The following is a 22,919-nucleotide window of genomic DNA, read 5'->3' on the forward strand; positions in this document are numbered from 1 at the left end:
ATGAGACAGGGACAAAGTTTGTCCCCGCCCCGTCCTCGCAGTTACTGCGGGTCCCCATGTCATTCTCTACTACTGAGTTTTGTGCTGGTCCACATCCATTAGTACTTTGATTGTTTTAATGCTCTGTATCCCGGCCTTTCTGTGTCGTCTTTAAAAGCCTTGCTGATTGGTTCAGAACTCCACTGCAAGATTTCTGTCGTGCTGCAGGATGCATCATTGGACTTCCCTGTACAGTATTTAGCTACCCTACATTTCTTAGCAGTTGGTCAGTGAACAGCATTTAGAATCTGTACCCAGGTTTTCTGAGCATCGATTAGTGAGGTCCAGGTTACCTGAATGCAACAGTTAACTGGGGGATAAGTAGCATGGGACCTTGCTGCATTTTGGGATTCTGTTGGTTACTGGATAGGTCTCCGTTAGAAATAGGATACTGGGGGGGGCCCTTTTACTAAACCGCGTAAGCGCATGCCCAATTCGCTCCAAAATGGAGTGGCTCTTGCGGTAGTTTCATTTTTTGCGCGCGTCCGATACACGTGTCTGAAAAATAATTTTTATTTACAGACGCACGTAGGTCATTACCACCCGGTTACCGTGTGAGACTTTACTGCTAGGTCAGTGGCTGGCAGTAAGGTCTCAGAGCCAAAATGGATACACGGCAATTTTTGCTGCACATCCATTTTAGGTAAAAATTTTATAAAGGCATTTTTTGCAGGTGCGCTGAAAAATGATCCTACATGCACCTACACTACCACAAGCCATTTTTCAGCGCACCTTAGTAAAAGGACCCCTGTGGCAGTGTGGCGATTCTTATGTCCTTATGAAACATTGGCCTTATTGATACAAATGCAAACTTTGGGACTTTCTGGTGCAACCAGTTCCTGATTCCCCCTGCAACTTTTGTCCAAACTGCTATCTGTAACGCTGCATTTTCTGATGCTGGGCTGCACCTCTACTGCTATCACTATTACTGTTAACTTGTGATTTCTGCAGTGCAGCTAGATATACTCAGCACTTTATACAAACCCATAAGAAACCATGGAATTCCCTTCCTGTCTCTTTGAGAACACAGCGTGATTGTTAATTGTTTCAGGAATAGTAAAACTTTTTGTTGTTTGCTCAAGCCTTTGAGTGATACAAAATTCAGTATATGTTCTGTCATATTTAGATTTGATTTCAGATGCAGTATAAGGATTGCATTTTGATTTTTAATTCTTTTACTGTGTATTTTATTTATTGTTCGTTGATTATATTGTAATCCACTGAATACCAGCCGTTTTCATCATGCAAAATATAGATGTTGATAAAATAAATTAGTAATCGACTCCATTGCCAATATGTAGATACAAGGCAGCCATAAAATTGGTTTGGACTTGCTGTATATTTTTATGGATAGCTTGTATGACAGAATTGGGCATTTGATTTTACTGAATATTAATATATAATGTAAAAAATGCAGAGAGAATAGTTTGTTGCACTACTAAAGGACCTTGAAAAATTAGTGTTTAGGGGTTAGCAAATGATCTTTGATGCCTTGATATTCTGGTATTTTTCTGACCACTGTTTTATTAGCTTAGACGGAACTTTTGAGATTGAATGTGTTAGGTTTTAAGGCCTCCGTTGTCATGTTAGACAATATGAGATAGAGAGGATTTTTAAAGTGTCCAAACTGATAGCATTCTGGTTTTTCTTATGGTAACGTTTTGACAATGTCTGTATGTGGACAAGAGTATCTGCTAAATCTAGGCTTTTGAGCAGTTGGATACCCATAATATTCTGTGCATCTTCCGACATCAGGATTTAATGATGGCAGAGTACTCTATCCATTGTATGGATTTTCCTAGGATATATAAAAATCTGACACATAGTAACATAGTAGATGACGGCAGAAAAAGACCTGCACGGTCCATCCAGTCTGCCCAGCAAGATAACTCATATTTGCTGCTTTTTGTGTATACCCTACTTTGATTTGTACCTGTGCTCTTCAGGGCACAGACCGTATAAGTCTGCCCTGCACTATCCCCGCCTCCCAACCACCAGCCCTGCCTCCCAACCACCAGCTCTGGCACAGGCACAGACCGTATAAGTCTGCCCAGCACTATCCTCACCTCCCCAGCACCATCCCTGCCTCCCAACCACCAGCTCTGGCACAGGCACAGACCGTATAAGTCTGCCCAGCACTATCCTCACCTCCCCACCACCATCCCTGCCTCCCAACCACCGGCTCTGGCACAGACCGTACAAGTCTGTCCAGCACTATCCCCGCCTCCCAACCACCAGTCCCGCTTCCCACCACCGGCTCTGGCACAGACCGTATAAGTCTGCCCAGCCCTATCCCCGCCTCCCAACCACCAGCCCCGCCTCCCGATCTTGACTAAGCTCCTGAGGATCCATTCCTTCGGCACAGGATTCCTTTATGCTTATCCCACGCATGTTTGAATTCCGTTACCATTTTCACCTCCACCACCTCCCGTGGGAGGGCATTCCAAGCATCCACTCTCTCTGTGAAAAAATACTTCCTGACATTTTTCTTGAGTCTGCCCCCCTTCAGTCTCATTTCATGTCCTCTCGTTCTACCGCCTTCGCACCTCCAGAAAAGGTTCGTTTGCGGATTAATACCTTTCAAATATTTGAACGTCTGTATCATATCACCCCTGTTTCTCCTTTCCTCCAGAGTATACTTGTTTAGTTCAGCATGACACAAATATATATGCAAATACCAGCTGCTTCGTAAAGATAGGTCTGGAGACATGGTCGCTCATGAATGTTTCAGAAACTGAATAGCAGGTGGTAGCATTGCAACAGTTTTGATGGCAACATTATTAAGTCTTAATTTATGAAGTAGTGAAGAGGTTCACATAAAACTAATTGTCCCTTCAAATAAATAGTATGCTATTTTAATTTCTTTGTGTAATAGCATACTGGGATTTAATCAAAAGACAGAAAGCTCAATCTAACTGATGTGTCTGGAGAGTATACTGCTATATGCAGAGGATGTGCTAAATCCGCTTAAGACTGTTCCAGTTTAGTTAAATCAGTGTTCTTCAGTGCAAGGTCCTGGGTCGACCGCCATCATCATTCCGCTACTCTCAGCCTCACTACCTAAGCTTGTGATAGAAAAAGGGAAGTGGATGGGTGAAAAAGCTGTATGCTTAAAGGACAAAGCATTTCTCAAGAGAAGAAGAAAATGCGTTTGGAAACGCCCACTTCCTTGAGGACACCCTAATGAAAAGTTTGAGCTAGAAGGTACGGATGTCATTGACACACCCTGGTCAGCGGTGTTGCAACCCCATATGGGGAGATATTTGGTAGCCCTCCTTCAGCTCGTTTGGATCCATAGTGGCCCCAATTTAAAAAACGATTAGTGAAGACCACCCAGCTAGCTGGCACCTCGTACATTTCTGGAAAAGTAGAATAGAAAAACTCTTCCTTCCCTTTCCTCCACCATCCCTGCCAGACTGACGGTTCTCCTTCTAAAAAGAGAATAACATAGCTTAAGAAATCTCTCATGGACTTCATTTGGAGGAAACTCTAAAGGTAAATTCTAATGCCCATAAGTACGTTGACAGGGATCATCAACTGTGGCATGTCTGCATGATTTATACTTAGAAATGTATAGTGGTCCCCTGTGCTTGCCCTATGACTCTCAGGACTAGATGAGTTGAGATCACAGAGCAGGGAGCTGATGGACCATAATTCAGGGCTTACGTCAAATGCAAGAACTGCCAACATGATAGCACCAAAATTTTGGAAAACAAGGAGTACTATTACTACTATTTAGCATTTCAATAGCGCTACAAAACGTATGCAGCGCTGCACAAACATAGAAGGAAGACAGTCCCTGCTCAAAGAGCTTACAATCTAGTAGACAAAAAATAAAGCAAACAAATCAATTAATGTGTAGAGGAAAGAGGAGAGGAGAGGAGGGTAGGTGGAGGCGAGTGGATACAAGTGGTTACGAGTCAAAAAACAATGTTAAAGAGGTGCGCTTTCAATCTAGATTTAAAGATGGTCAAGGATGGGGCAAGACTTAGGGGCTCAGGAAGTCTATTCCAGGCGTAGGGCGCAGCAAGACAGAAGGAGCAAAGTCTGGAGTTGGCAGTAGCGGAGAAGGGAACAGATAAGAAGGATTTATCCAGGGAACAGAGTGCACGGGAAGGGGTGTAGGGAAGGGCGAGTGTGGAGAGAGACTGGGGAGCAGCAGAGTGAGTACATTTATAGGTTAGTAGAAGAAGTTTGAACAGGATGCGAAAACGGATAGGGAGCCAGTGAAGCGACTTGAGGAGAGGGGTAGTATGAGTAAAGCGACCCTGGCGGAAGACGAGACGGGCAGCAGAGTTTTGAACCGAGCTGGTGCTTTACCCGATTCGCTGGCTTGGAAAGAGAAAGCCAAGTGCATGTTGAAGAAAATCAGGTTGGCGCTTACTTGGAAAATATCTCCCTGGTCTCATGTTGCTCCGTGTAGAAGCATGACTGCAAATAAAGACCAAATGGTCTATCCACACCATCCTCTATCTCCTTTCTCTGAGTTCCACGCTTTCTTGAATTCGGATACAGTATCGTCTCCACCGCCTCCACCAGGAAGCCCGTTCCACGCATCCACCGTATCTGTTATTTACCAACTTTTTAGTCATTAGATATACTCGATAGCTCCATTTGGTCTTTCTTGGGATTTAAAATCATCCCTTTGCTTGGCTTTATAGGAATCTGGTAGCATAACATATCTCTTTCTTGGACTTGGCAGTGTTTAGTGCATTAACGTACCTCTGTCTTATGCATCAGTTTTATCAGTGCAGGCGCACATTGCTTTCCTAGTCCCTATTTGCCTGAACAGCAACTAAAAACAGTCTTTAGTTGTGCTTTTGTGCAATTTCTGTTAGACTTTAATGCGTAGTCTTGCAAGAGCTGCTGATGCAGCAGCTCCTTTGATCATGGTATGCGGCAGATGCCGGAGCCTGGGGTATGTCACCTGCAGATGGGTTTTAGAGAGATTATGCTGTCTAGGCTTGAAGGGGATTCATTCATTGCTCTTGGTATTGTTACATTTTCTTATATTCAAGTGGAAGTGTTTCTAAACTTAGCAAGGGGGCCCCAGGTAATGACTAGGAAGGAGGCATGAACTGACAGAAACTGGCTTTTCTCTGTCTCATTTGGTAAAAGGAGATGAAAGCTGAAGTTTTGACTGATCCAATATGTGAAAAGTAGAACTATCTAATTTACGTGCAGCCCAGGGAGTCTATTGAGAAGGATTGGACATTAATGGGAAGCGGAGGTAACCTGGAGAAGCAAAACCCCCGCCAGAGATTTCTCTTACTTTAAGTGAGTCAGTCCTGAGAAGTCACTCTTCTATTTCATGTATATTGTGACAAACAAGTTTCCTCCTTGCCCTGGTAATTGTCACTTGGAAATTGGATTTGCTTTCCCCCTGCGTTTGAGAAGAAGTGGCAGGTAGAATAAAGGATGAGAGGTCAGAATTCAAGTACAAGGATTACGTTTTCTTCTTTATATGTAGTAGTATTGGGTGCAGAAAGACTGGCCTTTGATCTAGAGACTATGGGACGCTTTTACTAAGCTGCGTAGGCAGGTATTCACGTCCTATGCACATCAGTTTGGAGTTACCGCCCAGCTACGATGTGGCCCGGGCGGTAATTTCTTTTTTTTACGTACGCCCGCTAAGTGTGGCTGGAGATAATTTTTTATTTTCCTGCGCGCGGCGGAAACCGGGCGGTAATCGTCATTCTACATGTGTAGACAATTACTGCACGGTTAACACGTTGAGACTATCAAGCTCATTTTCAAAGCACTTAGCCTCCCAAAGTTCCATAGAAACCTATGGAACTTAGCCTCCCAAAGTGCTTTGAAAATATGCCTCCTTACCGTTAAGTCAACGGACGGCAGTAAGGTCTCAGACCCAAAATGGACACGCGCCAATTTTTCTTTTGCCGCACGTCCATTTTCGGCAAAAATTTTTTAAAATGCCTTTTTTTACAGGTGCGCTGAAAAATAGATCTGCTTGCGCCCAAAACACGCGCCTACACTAGCGCAGCCCATTTTTCAGTGCACCTTAGTAAAAGGACCCCTATGTGTATATGAATTCTATGGGTTGTATATGACACAAACAGAGAGGGTAAAACAGCATACAACCAAAGTATACAAACAAAAAAAAGCAACACTGGGCCTTCAAGACTAGGACACAGGAGTACTTTATTGACATGTGACCCGACACAGGCTGTGTTTCGGCATCAAAATTATATTTCTGCAGTGGATAAATTGTGTAGGTCAAAAGCCTCAACACAGTAAGGTGTTGTTATACAAAATATTCGCTACAGCGCGAAAAAGTGGGCTCTTGCAAAAGCCTTCTCCTGTGCACGAACAGCCGATTAAAACAGCTATTGGCTATTCGTGCACAGGAGAAGGCTTTTTCAAGAGCCCACTTTTTCGCGCTGTAGCGAATATTTTGTATAACAACACCTTAATGTGTTGAGGCTTTTGACCTACACAATTTATCCACTGCAGAAATATAATTTTGACCTGACGCCGAAACACGGCCCGTGTCGGGTCACATGTCAATAGAGTACTCCTGTTGTCCTAGTCTTTGAAGGCCCAGTGTTGCTTTTTTTGTTTGTATGGGTCGTATATGTACGTCTATTCATGATGGCTTACTTAAACATCTTCACTTTTCCAACAGCTGGAAGCCGAAATGAACATCTTAAAATCTCAGATGGGCGTCATGGATCAGAGTGCTTTTGTTACCAATGAGGAGGTGAACTCTCTCAGGTGAGATGAGAGCTTTAGGGCTGAAGTATTTGGTTTTTATAATCACTGACCTGCTGTTCAGGACACTAGTGACAATTCAGAACTCTGTGAAGATAGAAAGGAAGTATAGAAAAAAGAGTTTTAACATTAGCAGTGGAACGAAGAGAATGTTGCTTTTAATGTTGTTTGTGTTTAAAAAAAAATATATATATTCAAAGCAGTTTATAGTAGCAACATCGTAAATATCAAAACTCTCCACATTACAATCCTACCTGACCAATTGATACAGCAAATGAAGTTCTACAGGAGTAGGAAATGGTTAAGATTTTGAAAATGATAATAGACCAGAAAAATTTGAACAAAATGAATAATATTACAGATGATTAATATCGAGATTGTTGTTTTCCCAGAGTTCCGGGTATGACTCCTAATGTTTTTTTCCTCTGAAATGATTCCTCTTAATATATTAATTCAAAAGGAGTGAAGCCTGTGAAACTGGGATTACCTTAATCAGTGGGAATTGGATTAGAGATTCAAGTATTTGTATTGTTAAATAATTTCTGGTTTTAAAAGAGAAAAAAATGAAATCAGGTGTATTATTTCCACTAATATTGGACAATAAGTATGTTTCCAACGAAATTAATTGACTATACGCCGTCTTGGGTTTGAAGAAGCAAACCAGACGATCAATGTGGAATAATGATTCAGATAAATAATAACTGGGGATAATCAGGTTAATACCACGTTTTCTTTGTTTACTGTTGTTTAATTGATCTCCTTGTCTTGTTTCACTCCCTATTTATTTTGTGGTCTAAGAAAGAGAAAGATTGTATATAATCCATTTATCTAGTTTAGATTGATTTCCTCTAATATTGTATTAATGTACAGTCATCTCTGTATTACTGTTTGCAAATGACCCTTGTAAAATGAAAAATTATAAATAAATGATTTAAAATAACAATCCTACCTGACCTGCAAACCAAATCCAGAACAACCCTTAAAATCAAACCTGAAACACCCCTTAATAGAGGCTGACTCCAAAGGAACAAGAAAAAACACCTGGGCCAGAACAAAACACACTCCCTTATTGTATGACTTGGCGCTTACATTAAGACATCAATTGCATACTTTAAGTTACAGAATACTAGAACTTATATGTGTGACTGTTACAGTTAGGTGTGTAAGTGGTAAGGGATGTTCTATAATTTTAGCACACAACTCGCTTAGTACATAATTGCAAGGGTGCTATAACGGAGTTTGGGCACTTAAAACCGTTTTAGAATTGACACTTGGCACTCTGTACCCAAGTGCCAAATTTGTGGCACCCAGTTATAGAATTGCCCCCATAGCTTTTAATATAAAAAGCATATCAAAAAGAATAGACAGGTGTCACCTATCCCCCTTCAGTCTTTCTCCCCTTTCCTAACAAAAATAGCCGTACTGGATCACACCAGTGATCCATCTAGGTCGCAAGTACTTACAGAAACCCAATTAGTAGCAACATTCCATGCTACCAATCCCAGGGCAAGTAGTGGCTTCCTCCATGTCCATCTCAATAATAGACTATGGACCTTTCCTCCAGGAACTTGTCAAACCTTTTTTAAAATTTGAAATTTGGACTAGATGATCAGGTAACACATATGAACTATCAGCACGGGATAAGAATGAGGGGAAAATACTGAAAAGAGATAAGTGACGGGCTGGGTGTATAACATGTATAAAAAGTGTTAATTTTTGTGGAGCTTATTTTGTAAATAGTGAATGCATGTGTATAAGAGGGGGGATTTGTTTGTAATAAATTGAAGGAGAAAAGAAAAAATGTTGTCTGGAGCACATTTTTGTGATTGAAACCTTTTTTAAACCCAGATACGCTAACCACTGTTACCACATCCTCTAGCACACGTTAAGCCCAGATTTTGCCGTAGCTTAGTAAAAGGGCCCCTTAATCTCAGTTGTTCTCTCAAAGGTTCCCTGTGGCTTTCTTATTCTTATTGTGGTTTAAAAAAAAAAACAAGAAACAAAAGAGAGTTATATATATCAGGTTTTTCATTGAAATACTGGCAAGTCCTGTAATGGTATCAGTTTATTATATTTTGCTGGATTATATATACACCAATATATTTGTGTATCTTTTATATATTTGACACTGCAGCAGAGAAAATAGTTTCATTTCAAGCCCCTCTCTCCCCATCCCTTTTTCTGGGAACTTCTGATAGCAGGGATAGTTAATTTCAAACACTTAACAAAGACAAAAGAGAGATATATAACTCTCTCTGCCCTCCCACCTAAAAAGACTGAACAAAAGGTGGGTACCTGGACGCTCATCAGGACATCTCTGAAAACCAAAGACCCAAGAGACCGAAAGTCTGGAGAGCCCATTGAAGACAAAGACTTCAGAGGGGAAACCATAAACAGGACATTTGCTTGTCAAAGGTATACCTGCCCCTCCCATCAGCTTTCAGACATGTGCAGAAAGGAAGGACTTATAGTGTGGTCATGTGAACAGACTACATTAACCATAATGCCTTGCAAAATATCCAGGACATGCACACACCATGCTTCTCTGCTAACATTATAAAAGGCCTGGAAACAGCCCAGCTCGCGCTCTTGGAACCTGCCTCCTCTTGGGACCTGCTGCTCTCTTTGGGGTCTGCAGATGCCTTGCTCCTGATCTGCAGTCCACCTGCCTCATGGCTCTTCAATGGACCACAAAATGCTTTGCAACAGACTGCTTTGTAAGTTATAACTTTTGATCTAGACCTGCTACTCTACTTTGCCTTACTTAAGCACAGATTATCTGTAAAGATCTCTTAAAACCTACCTCTCGTGTGCAATTGTATATTAAATCAACCTTTTTGAAGCTAAAAATACGGTCTCCTTGTGTTCTGAGTATATGGTATCTTTTATATATACTTAATTTATTTAATTTATTGCAATTATCACCTTTGGTGATTGGTGGAGAAATTAATATCCTAAAACTTATAAATACAGCACCTGCTCTTAAATTATAAACAGTAGCGAGTGCGCTCTAGAGCTATTTTCCCCAAAATAAATAATTTCTTGTAACAGTCCCAGGCTGCACCACTCATACTGCCTATGTCACTGGAAACAGTGGCGTAGGAAGGGGGCGGTGGGGCGGTCCGCCCCGGGTGCACACCGCTGGGGGGTGTCGGCGCCTCGCTGGTTCCTTGCTCTCTCTGCCCCGGAACAGGTTACTTCCTGTTCCGGGGCAGAGAGAGCAGGGAATTAGCGAGGCGCCGACACCCCCTAGCAGCGTGCACTCGGCGGATTGGCTCTCCCACCCGCCCCTCACCGCCTTCCAGGTATGTTCTCGGGGGGGGGGGGGTGCGCCGCGCTGCACCCGGGGGGGGGGGGGGTGCGCAGCGGCGACCTGCCCCGGGTGTCAGCTGCCCTTGCGACGCCACTGACTGGAAACCTCAGGTCTTTGCTTCTATCTGTTGGTAAGGTGGCGTAACCTGTTAGTCTGAATTTGGTACAGCTGGAATCAAGGAAAGGAAATTTAGTAGGTAAGAACAAATTTCACCCTTTCTTTATCTGAAACTATTGTTCAGTTTTTTCAGCCTATCTGTTCACGCCATTATTCTGGTTACCTGTTAACAAATTGTTATTGACATTAGCAGCAACTACATTGGTAAGGGGGAACCAAACACAGAACCAACAAATTTAACAGTTTGATTCCTTGCAAAAAAGGGAATAAAATACCCGGTTCTATTCCTTGTTTAGTAAGTTACCTCTACTACAGGAAGCAGGTGAAAGCTTGGCTCTTCAACCAAGCCTTTAACGGAAGAAGTAACTAACTTGTTAGTCTCACTCACACACACAAGGATTGACTCGGGCTGCACATACTGCAGCGGGACAGGTTTACCTATTCCTACCCTAGCTGAGATAATATTTAACCATCTCTCTGACCCTCGCGTGTAACTTTCTTCAAATCAATCACCTTGCTTTCTAATTCTTCCTACTTTCGTACTCATCTATATGTTACAACTTTGCCTTACCCCTCACTACCAATTATAATGTTCTATTACGTATTGTGTTGTCATTGCAAGTAGTATACCATGCCATACTTTGTATTGTTTTTCGAATATTTTTACAGCTGTAAGTGCCTGTTGCTCATGTTTGATCTATTCTCACAGCCTTGAGTGAATTACTTCAAAAAGGCGGTAAATAAATCCTAATAAATAATAAAATAAGTTAGTCATTACTTTCTGACCATTTTTTTAAAAAAGAGGTCAAATGTTGAGCTACAGGTTGCGATAACATTTAGCTGTTTACCATCGGAGTAAACTGCTGAGTGTGCTGTGGCGGCTAAGAAAGCAAATAGAATGTTAGGTATTATTAGGAAAGGAATGGAAAACAAAAATGAGGATATTATAATGCCTTTGTATCGCTCCATGGTGCGACCGCACCTCGAATATTGTGTTCAATTCTGGTCACCGCATCTCAAAAAAGATATAGTGGAATTAGAAAAGGTGCAGAGAAGGGCAACGAAAATGATAAAGGGGATGGGACGACTTCCCTATGAGGAAAGGCTAAAGCGGCTGGGGCTCTTCAGCTTGTTGAAAAGAAGGCTGAGGGGAGATATGATAGAGGTCTATAAAATAATGAGTGGAGTGGAACGGGTAGAAGTGAAGCGTCTGTTTACGCTTTCCAAAAATACTAGGACTAGGGGGCATGCGATGAAGCTACAAAGTAGTAAATGTAAAACGAATCGGAGAATCATTTTCTTCACTCAACATGTAGTTCAACTGTGGAATTCGTTGCCAGAAAATGTGGTAAAGGCAGTTAGCTTAGCAGAGTTTAAAAAAGGTTTGGGCGGCTTCCTAAAGGAAAAGCCCATAGACAATTATTAAATTGCACTTGGGGAAAATCCGCTGTTTCTGGGATAAGCAGCATAAAATGTGTTGTACTTTTTTGGGATTTTGCCAGGTATTTGTGACCTGGATTGGCCACTATTGGAAAGAGGATGCTGGGCTTGATGGACCTTCACTCTGTCCCAGTATGGCAATACTTATGTACTTTGTAGTCTCCTACTAACGAGTGGTAAATCAGTACTGCAAGTTAGTGACTCCCATAAATGAATAGTGCAACTTCAGATCAACCTTGCAAGCTGTGTTATTCTGCTTCTTGGGAACATTTGGCCACCAATACATAGTCCGATCCTCCTCTGGAACCTCTCTAAAGGGGGCCAGAGCTGCAAAAAAAGTGGTGTCCTCCTTCACCTTTGTAAACTCTATTTCAAGGCACCCCCACCCCTCCGAACTGATTAACTTTTCGGAATTGCATTTTAAATACAGTTTTGTATAGACAGGGATAATAGTGTGATGTTTAGACAAATCATGAATGCAGTTTATTTTTAAACATGTGAAGAAATTTTATATTTTGCACAAAAATCCCAAAGGAGCAAGGTTACATAGCAATAGTCCAGGAAATTGGGATGTATTAAATGTCAATATCGCTAGATCAAACTGCTCTTCTTGGCATAAACTCTCTGAAACCTACCTCTGCATAGGCAAAAAAAAAAAAAAAAAATCCAGTTCAGTTTTACAAAATGTTGTCTTTATTTCCATGTTTTTGTTCCTTTTTTAATTTTGTTCTTGTCACACATTTATGTTAAACATTTAAAAAAACTGCATTAGAACTTTTTAGTACATGGAAATCGCTTGCACATATATTTATTCATCTACTATAATAAAACTCACCCTCAACGTTCTGAGGACACTGACGTCAGTGAAGCCAAGCCCTGACTTCCTTCAAAAAGGTTCGAAGGTTCTTGGTGGTGAAGCCATCAAAATCCCTCCGGGCCCCGCCCTCGAGGGCGGAGCAATGGCAGAACAACGAACGGGTTGGCAGGGAGGGAGGCAGGGACGCGGGGGGGGGGGGGGAATCGCTCCGGGCACTGCCCTCGCGTCAAACGTCATGACGTTGGGGGCGGAGCAATGGCAGAACAACGAAGGGGTTGGCCAGGGAGGGGGGGTGTTGGCGACGAAAACCTTGCTAGCGCCCGTTTCATTTGCTCTGAAACGGGCCTCTTTTACTAGTAGTTAAATAAAGCAAAAAGAGAGAGTGTACAGTAAAAACAAAAAGCATACAATTAAAAAAAGCACAACTGGGCCTTAAGTTGTGCTTTTTTTCTTCATAGTTAAATATACATAAATTTAGTGTATGTAAATTCAATTTATTTAAGGCACCTTAGTGAACCAAATGGTTGCTAATGAATGCACATTCCTACTAAACATTCATTAGAGACCTTGTTAAACCAGGAATGAATTAGTAACCGAGGCCCTCGTTTATTAATTTGTCTTGCTGTTTTAATGTGTTAATGCACATTAGTGCGCATTAATATGAATTAAGCATAAAGTTAGTAAATAGGCCCTACAGAGAATATTAGGACTTGCTTTTTCTCATGTGTTAAACTGCATTGAAGCACTTTGATGCAGGTTAGTAAATCGGAGCCCAAATGTGTTTAGAAAACATAGAAAATGATAGGTTTTGCTGTCTTTCTCTGCCCATCTACATTAGTTATTGATAATGGGATTTCACATACCGCATTTATTTATTTATTTATTATATTTGTATCCCGCACTTTCCCACTAAAACCAGGCTCAATGCGGCTTACATAGTAATAGGTAACACAGAATTTTGTTATGTAAAGTAGGAAATTAAGTATAACATAATAGAAGGCTGGATGGGTAGTAAATGGATGGGTAGGTAGGTAGAGACAGGTGATAGAGAAAGGAGGGAGTTAGATTCTGGGTCAATGTCGTTTTCTCTTCAGTATATGTAAGGTAGATGGGTCATGAGATTAATCTGGGTCTTTTGGGTAGGCTTGTTTGAATAGATGGGTTTTTAGTGCTTTTCTGAATGGTAGGTGGTCATGGATTGCTCGGATAGGTCTCTGCCTCTCTTCCAGCCTTCCCTCCCTGTTGTTTCAGCGAGGGCGGGACATAGGGAGGGAAGGCCCGAAGGGAGGCGATCTGTGACTGCCGCTTCGAAAGCAGGGGGCCCGGAGCCGAGGAGGCAGGCAGGTGAGACCGGGAAGTGCAGCGCTGGCGGCCTGACCCCGGCGCCGGGCACCTCTTGGAGGCCCGGGCCCGAGGAATTTTGTCCCCCATGCCCCCCCCCCCCTCATCGGCCCTGTATGCAGGTACTTTCTCTTTCCCTAATGGGCTCACAATCTAAGTTTTTGTACGTGGGGCAATGGAGGGTTAAGTGACTTGCCCGGAGTCACAAGGAACTGCGGTGGGAACTGAACCTAGTTCCCCAGGTTCTCAGCCCACTGCTCTAACCGCTAAGTTACTCCTCCACTGATTTAAGCTCTACAATCCCTTCCCTGCCCTTAGAAATTTCATGCTTTCTTGAACTGAGATACTATCCTTGCTCCAGCACATCCACTGGGAGGCTATGCCATTGTCTACCTGTAGATATTCGATTGCTGTATGTAAGATATGGGCACACTGCTGCCTGTGGGGGCTTTTGTTCTGACCCATGGAGGTTGACTTCCAGTGCGTGGCAGTAAGACCAGGCTGACCATGGCTAGAAGTCGCTGCATCAAGCCATTTCCTCACACCTTCTCCAACTTTCCACTGGTCTCTCCCTCTGCCCTAATGAGGCCTTTCATGCGGCCTTTGTGCTAAAATGTTTGTCTACCCCGGTTCTATGCTAAAGGAAGAGTTCCGGTCTTAACGGTATCTCATTTTGGAAGAAAACCATTGTAATATAATTTTGATTTTTATAACTCTGCAAACCAAAAGCCTGTGTGAATATTCAGTTCCACAGCTTCAGCTTGGAGAAACACTTTAGGTTTGTAATCAGTTTGAGCTGATCCCATGTTTTATTATTAGAATCGTTTGTTTCCCTTTTCTTTAGATCATAAACTAGATTTTCGATGAAAACCTATAAAGACTTATTTGTGTTATATTTCACCTCTTCAGAATAGACATCTCCTTCACTAGACATTTTATAAGCTTAAATGTGAATTTCTTTTCTAGTGTTATTACTTCCATGCCAGCAATAAAACAGATATTAAGCTCCGTCATTCTGTACAGCAAGCCGCTTCCTCCCCCTGCTTTCCAGTATTCCTTTCCTTCATTATTTCTAGAGGTGGAAAGATGTAGCAGAACAAGTTAGAACAGTGGTTCCCAAACCTGGTCCTGGAGGCACCCCAGCCAATCAGATTGATTTGCCTGCAGCGGAGGCAGTGCATGCAAATCTCTCTCATGAATATTCATTGTGCATATCCTGAAAACCTGACTGGCTGGGGGGGTGCCTCCAGGACCAGGTTTGGGAACCACTGCATTAGAATAAGGTGGATTTAGGAAGTGTTTTGGTTTCAACAGTTTATTGGAACTGCAGTAAACATGTATAGATTATAGTTTGTGTGTGTGTATATATATATTATTTATTGTTTATTATTCTACTATACCGTAGCTTATTTCACTGCAAATCAGAATGGTTCACAAATATGTAGTAAATTTAAAACGAATCGGAGAAAATCTTTCTTCACTCAACGTGTACTTAAACTCTGGAATTCGTTGCCAGAGAATGTGGTAAAGGCGGTTAGCTTAACGGAGTTTTAAAAAGGTTTGGACGGCTTCCAAAAGGAAAAGTCCATAGACCGTTATTAAGTGGACTTGGGATAAGCAGCATAAAGTGTTTTGTACATTTTTGGGATCTTGCCGGGCATTTGTGACCTGGATTGGTCACTGTTGGAAACAGGATGCTGGGCTCGATGAACCTTTGGTCTTTCCCAGTATGGCAACACTTATGTACTTAGGATTCTGAATGGAATCTTGCTACTCTTTAGGGTTCTAAATGGAATGTTGCTATACACTTTGAAATTCTGCATGGAATCTTGTTATTCTTTAGAATTCTAGAATCTTGCTACTCTTTGGGGTTCTGCATGGAATGTTGCTATTGTTTGGGTTTCTGCCAGGTACTTCTGACCTGGATTGGCCACTGTTGGAAACAGGATGCTGGGCTCAATGGACCTTTGGTCTTTCCTAGTATGGCAACACTTATGTACTTAGGATTCTGAATGGAATCTTGCTACTCTTTAGGGTTCTAAATGGAATGTTGCTATACACTTTGAAATTCTGCATGGAATCTTGTTGTTCTTTAGAATTCTAGAATCTTGCTACTCTTTGGGGTTCTGCATGGAATGTTGCTATTGTTTGGGTTTCTGCCAGGTACTTCTGACCTGGATTGGCCACTGTTGGAAACAGGATGCTGGGCTCGATGGTCCTTTAGTCTTTCCCAGTATGGCAATACTTATGTACTTCTGTAAATTCTAATAACACATAAAAAGAATTGCATTTAAAATAGGAAAGAAAAACTAACGTACCTTCCATACAAGAGAAGCATCAAACAACATCCTAACATTCATAAGTCAAATACACCAAATCAGACAGGTAATGCAGTTGCAATTCCAGTTGCAGGTTTAGTGCCAAAAATTGAGTCGTCATTACGGACCAAATGCTAATCGAAAAAAATGTGTCTCTAAAGCAGTACGGAAAAGAGGGTATATCTATTTCGTAAAGTAGCAGCCGTGGCAAGGCCTGTTGGACTGGAACAAATCAGATTTTTTTTTCCTGCTGTCAAACATTGGCTCTAGTAAATCCTAAATGTTGTCTGTGGATTTTTAGCTACTGTGCAGAGTTACAGTAATTCAAGAGAAATTCATGTACTTGCCAATGTCTATTAGTCACACTTGCTGGAAATCTCTTCTCTCCTTTCCTAACACCATCTTATTGCCATCTGGATCCTTTAATGGTCTCTTCTCCGCAAGTGTACTACCTTCACATTCAATAATTTCCTATCCAAGCAACACATTTTCTGAATGGCCCCCTGTATTGCTGCTTTATAAGGTTTGTTGGTGCTATGGAAGGGAACAAAACATCCCTAGTTATTAAGTTTCTGCGCGCGTACATTTGAGGTGGTGAGTAAACAACAACAACTGCAGGATTCTACTTTTCTTAATGAAACAAAATTATTGCGACCTTGTGCTTTGGAATTTTTGAGAGAGAAAGGAGTACCAGTATTTACATTTCAGACTCCATTATAAGCGCATTTTAAATTGGTCCTAGAAATTTTCGTAAGTGGATGCCAGTGTTTCTATGGGCTCCTTTTATTTAGCCGCAGTAGCCATTCCTGGCAAGGTCAAATGCAACAAAGCCCATTCAATTCCTATGGGCTTTGTCGCATTTGCTGCACAGCAGCCCTAAGTCTATTGATTTGCCTTGAGTATTTACTGTGCCCTTACTTGCAATTAGATGGTTACCGCTGTTTAAATATCAGAAGTGCTAGACCATACCTTAGTAAAGAGGAAGTGAGTAATATTAGGGTACTGTCCAGTAAGGGACGTAGTTTGGAGACTTTGAATATGTGCATGTAAAAGAAGGCATAATGCAGGTAGATTTTCAGCCATATTTTATTTATTTATTTATTACATTTGTACCCCGTGCTTTCCCACACATGGCAGGCTCAATGCAGCTTGCATAGTAACAATATAAAGAATTACAAAGTCGTAAGAAGAATATACAGTAAACGCAAAATTAATGGGGTTAACGGATAAGTAGATTGAACATAGGAGGAATTGGGTGCAGAAGGAAATGAGCGTTGGGAGGTAGGCGTAAGAAGATGGAAAGGAATGGATATGGGGTAGCAAAAAGGATAATGGGAAACATATGAAAGCAGGTGTGTACTTTCTGACACAGAATTAGTTTTAAAAAACAAAAAATGAGGCGGAAGGTCCTCACGCAGTATAGCAGAAACACAAACCAAAAAAGCGAGAACAAGTAGAGTAGGAAATCCAAAAAATGACTTTATTGGTAATATAATGACGACCCGACACGGCCGTGTTTCGGCAAAACAAATCTTCTTCAGTTATCGCTTGGTTATAACCTAAAGATCGAATGAATTAAGATTTTCCTTGAAATCAGGAAAATAGCGAGCTGAACTGTGGAGCACCTGTATGGGAGTATACAGGTGCTCCACAGTTGAGCTCGCTATATTCCTGGTTTTGACCCCTGATGCAGGCTTTGATGCCGAAACACAGCCATGTCGGGTGGTCATTATATTACCAATAAAGTCATTTTTTGGATTTCCTACTCCACTTGTCCTCACAGAATTAGTTTTATCACATGGTTTGAGCTTGAAGGTAGAAAAAAAATCTCTAAGGGGGTCTCTTACAAGCCAGGGTAGCGTTTTTAGCTCACGGTAGAGATCAGCTGGCGGTAAACGCTGAGACACCCATTATGGGCGTCTCGGCGTTTACCGCCAGCTGATTTCTACCACAAGGTAAAATCTTAGTAAAAGACCCCCTAAGATACTTGCAGGTCAGTGTCATGGATTAGGCGTATTCATGCATTTGTTGACAGAGAAACAGGTCTCCATTTTGGTTCCATCAATTATTCTATCTTCCTTAGACTATTGTAATTGTATGTACTGTTTGCTGTCAGCTCGACTAATTTTAAGATTTCAGGTTTTATAAATTACTTCTGCTAAGATGGTCTTTAGGAAGAAAAGATTTGATCATGCCACTCCATGTTTGGTTAAGTTATATTGGCTCCCTATGGATGCTCAAATTTCGTTTGTTAGCCTGCTGGGTTTACAACGTTTTTGATGGTCTGTGTCTGGATTATCTGATAAAATTAGTTTGTTTTCATTTATCTCCTACTTCATCTAGTGCTGGAGATAATTATCTTCTTTATTTTCCATCATTTGTCGGAGTAAAATACAAAAGATCTTTACAACTATCTTTTTCTTATCAAGCTGTTCCTTTATGGTGCTCTTTGCCTATTATGTTAAGGGCAATGCCTATATATGCTTCTTTTTGATAAAATGTAAAGACTTTTCTATTTCAGAAATTTTACTTGTAATATCCAATTTGTGTTTGGAATACGCTTTGAACCTAATTGTTGGCAGTTGGCAGAATAGAAGTACCATGTCATATGAGGAAATATGTTTCCGAGGAAAATCAAATAGCAATTGAAATAACTTAGAGCTCTGTGGGATAGCCATCTCGGCGCGCAGAGATAGTGATGTGCTTGCATTTCAAATAGTGTGGCAGAGGTATTGGAATACACTTCAACCCACCATAAAACGACAGACACTGAACAAGCTAACCAGAATACTACAGCATTTAGAGTCTCCTTCCTTTTCGTGAGCTGACTGTTCTTTCATGTGCAATTTTTAGGAATTGGGGTAGGGGGGGAAGAGGGGAGGGGAATAGGACCATGGGAAGAACGAGGGGAAAGGGAGAGGGAATAGATGTAAGGCTTCTAGGATTATGTATTAAGATGGGCAACGAACCTGTGAAATAGGGGTAAATAGGGAGGGAAAAGGGGGGGGGGGTGTTCCTCATAAAATATCTACTAATGTTTAATGCTTGATATACATGATTTCACTTTAGATATGCTGTTAAAGATACTTTTGAAACATGTGTCTCTGTACTTTCTAATAAAAATGATTTAAACTGAAATAACTTAACTTTGGAATTATTCTAGACTCTAAATTGACTCTAGAACATCAGGTAAATGCACTGGTAAGATAATTTTTCTGTGCATTGCATAAACTTAGATCTATCGGATCTAGTTTCAGCCCTAATTTCAGAGTTATTGCTTAGTCAGTTCTTTTACCCACTCTGGGTTATTATACCTCTCTGTACTGTTCACATACTGGTCAAAAAAACAAAGAAACTTCAGTTGCTCCAGAATACTACAGCTCGATTAATCTACAGGAAGGGAAAATATGCTAAGGTTACTACATTACTGAACAATCTGCACTTGCTGAAAGTTGAGCGTCGGATTTATTTTAAAGTCGTGTAGTTTTTGAAAGTATATCTGGGCTAAATTCAGATACTGTACGTTATTGCTTGTTCCGTGTAGGAGATTATTATATTCATGAAACAAGCAACGATTGATATTAGATTTTCCGTCTCTGAAAGGAGTTAATCATAAGTCTATGAGAGAAAAATCAATTGACTTTCTAAACGTGAATGCTGTAGACCATCTATTTCATGTATATTTGTGGTGTATGTTTTGAAAACCCAACTGGCTGGAATCCTCCAGGATAGGTTTGGGAATTATCATTGTAGAAAGTCATACTGGAGATTTAATTTGCTCATAAATATGTTTGAGAAGGGTACATTAGTACCAATTTTCAGTTTTCTGTCCTCTTATTTCTACAGACTGAAGATCGAGGAGCTGGAGGCAGAGCGAGGTCAACTGGAAGAAGCCAATAAAGTGTTAGAGATGAGGCTGGAAAGATTGAGCCTTCAGGTAAATGCATAGATTTTTGTTCTAAAGGTGAGAGTGAAACCAAGATGTGGTTGTTTAGTAGATGATGGGAGAGAGAGAGACAATTGGCCCATCCAGTCGGCCCAATTATTCTTATCCATGCTACAAGAATATATTGCAGCTCTCAGCTATGGAAGCTTGATGTCTTGCAGCATATCATTCTTTATCCAAATCAAGGTTCTGCTTTCTCTATTGGTCCTCTACTGTCCAGGGTAGATAAGCATACAAGATCCTGTATTTAGCACAACACCCAATCTGCTCATACCTTACCACTAAAATTACTGACTGTTGCTTGATCATCTCTCTTCTTAGGTGCCTGTGGCCTTGCTAGATAATAACCAACAACCGCCAGCCTGCTAGCACTACTTGGTTGGTTTCATACATAACCGGACACTTGCAGGGAAATGTTAAGAAAAAGGTGTCTCCTCTTTCATTATAGGCAAACTAGAAACTATGGGGCTCATTTTCGAAAGAGAAATACATCTAAAAAGTGGCATAAAGCAACATTTGAACCAAAAAATCCAAATCGGTATTTTCAAAACCTATTTTTCAGATGTTTTTCTATACTGTTCATCCAAACCTCAAGGGGGCATGTTTAGAGCAGGATTGGGGCGTTCCTGAGAGACATTTTTCAGCAATAATGGAATAAATCAAAACTAAAACGAAGATGTTTTGAACTAGACCTGTTTTTATAATGAATAAGGTACAAAAAGATGCCCTAAATGACCAGATGGCCACCCCCATACCCCCCCAGTGGTCACTGACCCCCTCCCACCCCCTAAAAATGTGAATAAAAATATGACCAGCCTCCGACAGACTCAGATGTTATAGAGCAGCATTCCTGTCCCTGGAGTTGTGTAGTGGTCGGTGCAGTGCACTAAGGAGTGGGGGACTCGGGTCCCTATCTCCCTCTACCTGTCACACTTGTGGTGGAAACTGTGACCCTTCCCAAAGTAACCAAAGCTCTACTGTACCCACATATAGGTGCCCCCTTCACCCATAAGGCCTTTTGTAGTGGGGGGCAGTGGGTTTTGGAAGACTCAGGAGACAAGATAAGGGAACAAAGGTGAGAGGTGTACTTGGGAGCATTTTTATGAAGTGCACAGAAGTGCCCCCTAGGGTGCCCCATTGCTCTTCCGGGATGTCTAGAGGACCAGTCTGCTAAAAATGTTGGCTCCTCCTACATCCCAATGGCTTGATTTTCTACGTTTTGCACTTTTTTTTTTCCTGAAAATGGACCAAAAACAAAACGTCCAAAGCACAAAACCTAGTTCAAAACAGTAATTAAAAAAAAAAAAAAGACTTTTTTCTTTTTCGAAAATGACCACCTTTCCTGTTCTGATTTTGGACATTTTGTGCAAAATGTGCAAAGTCGGACTTAGACGTCATATCAAAAATGCCTCTCCACGTTACTCGCATGGCACGAGGATATTTTAGTCTGGAAGAGACTTTATTGCAGAGGGCTATGAGAGGGGGAGGAGGGTAGGGGTTGTATCTCCTGAATCTATCAGGTGCTGGTCTTGGCATATTCCCCTCTGGACTATTATGTACAGCACTGGGAAAGGAATCTGGGAGTGGCATGAGTGGCGGAAATGGGAAGTAGTTTTAAATATTTGCTAAAATAATCAGTGGGTAATACATTGATTGGAAATGGTCATAAAATGTTATATCGGTGGTACTACAGTGCACAAAGTCTTCTAAAGATCTTTAAATCTGGCACAGGCCTTTGTTGGCACAACTGTGGTATAGTAGAAAATATTTTTCATATTTGATGGACCTTGTCCTGTTATCCAAAGCTATTAGGGGGATGTTATTGGATTGGTGCAGCAGATATTGGGGATCTAGTACCCCTTAAAGCTGTTTCATCACAAACCTGTTGGGGGTTAAGCCTTCACAACATAGATTGGCAGTCCATCTGTTTACCGCTGCTCGATTGGCTTTAGCAGCGGCAGTGGCGTAGCAGGGGGGGATGCCACCCGGGGCGGGGTGGTTCGCCGTTGCACCCCCCCCCCCCCCGGGTGCAGCACGATGACACCCCCCCCCCCCCCGACCAGCTCCCGCACCCTACCTTTAAAAAGAATATCGGGAGGTGCAGTGCCTCGCGCCTGCCCTGCACGTAAATGAAATGTGGACCATCAGGCCTTCTCTCACTCTGTCTGTCCCGCCCTTGCGGAAATAGGAAGTTGCGTCAGCGGAGGGCAGGACAGATAGAGCGAGGGAAGGCCCGACGGTCCACATTTCTTTTACGTGCAGGGCAGGCGTGAGGGGGTGTCGATTCGCCAATTGGGGGGGAGCTGGCAGGGAGCACCCCCCCCTGAGCTGACACCCGGGGCGGACCGCCCCTCCCGCCCCCCCCCTCCTCTTGCTACGCCACTGAGCAGCGGCATGGAAGTGGCCGATGGCACTTGATATGACAGTGTTATTTTGTAAATTGGATTACTTCTTCTTAATGTCTGAATTGACGGCCCTCAAAAATGGGCATCTTTGTAGGGTTTAGGATTATCATCAAACTTGGAGATTTAGTAATAAAGACTGAACGCTCATTGGATGTCTGCTGGGTGAGCTCTTCTGCTACCTTGAGGCATTTAGGGGGATAAGGGAAGTGGGAGGGGGAAATTTAACTTGTAATGTTTTTTTTTTTTTTTGTTACATTTGTACCCCGCACTTTCCCACTCATGGCAGGCTTACATGGGGCAATGGAGAGTTAAGTGACTTGCCCAGAGTCACAAGGAGCTGCCTGTGCCAGGAATCGAACTCAGTTCCTCAGTTCCCCAGGACCAAAGTCCACCACCCTAACCACTAGGCCACTCCTCCACTCCATGTTTGTGTCATCCTCCATTGTTTTTG

At 41.9% G+C, this 22,919-nt stretch overlaps 1 protein-coding gene across 1 annotated transcript in view; it reads left to right on the forward strand.

Annotated features, from left to right (window-relative positions):
• MAD1L1 (mitotic arrest deficient 1 like 1) overlaps window positions 1–22,919 on the forward strand; it is a 1,314,438-nt gene that overhangs the window by 551,302 nt on the left and 740,217 nt on the right. Inside the window, exons 14-15 of the mRNA XM_030212095.1 lie at window positions 6,686–6,774; window positions 19,964–20,054. Coding sequence (XP_030067955.1) covers window positions 6,686–6,774; window positions 19,964–20,054 — 180 coding nt within the window. The remainder of the gene's footprint in view (window positions 1–6,685; window positions 6,775–19,963; window positions 20,055–22,919) is intronic.

The sequence above is a fragment of the Microcaecilia unicolor genome, chromosome 8 (assembly GCF_901765095.1).
Source record: "Microcaecilia unicolor chromosome 8, aMicUni1.1, whole genome shotgun sequence".
Classification (NCBI taxonomy): Eukaryota; Metazoa; Chordata; class Amphibia; order Gymnophiona; family Siphonopidae; genus Microcaecilia; species Microcaecilia unicolor.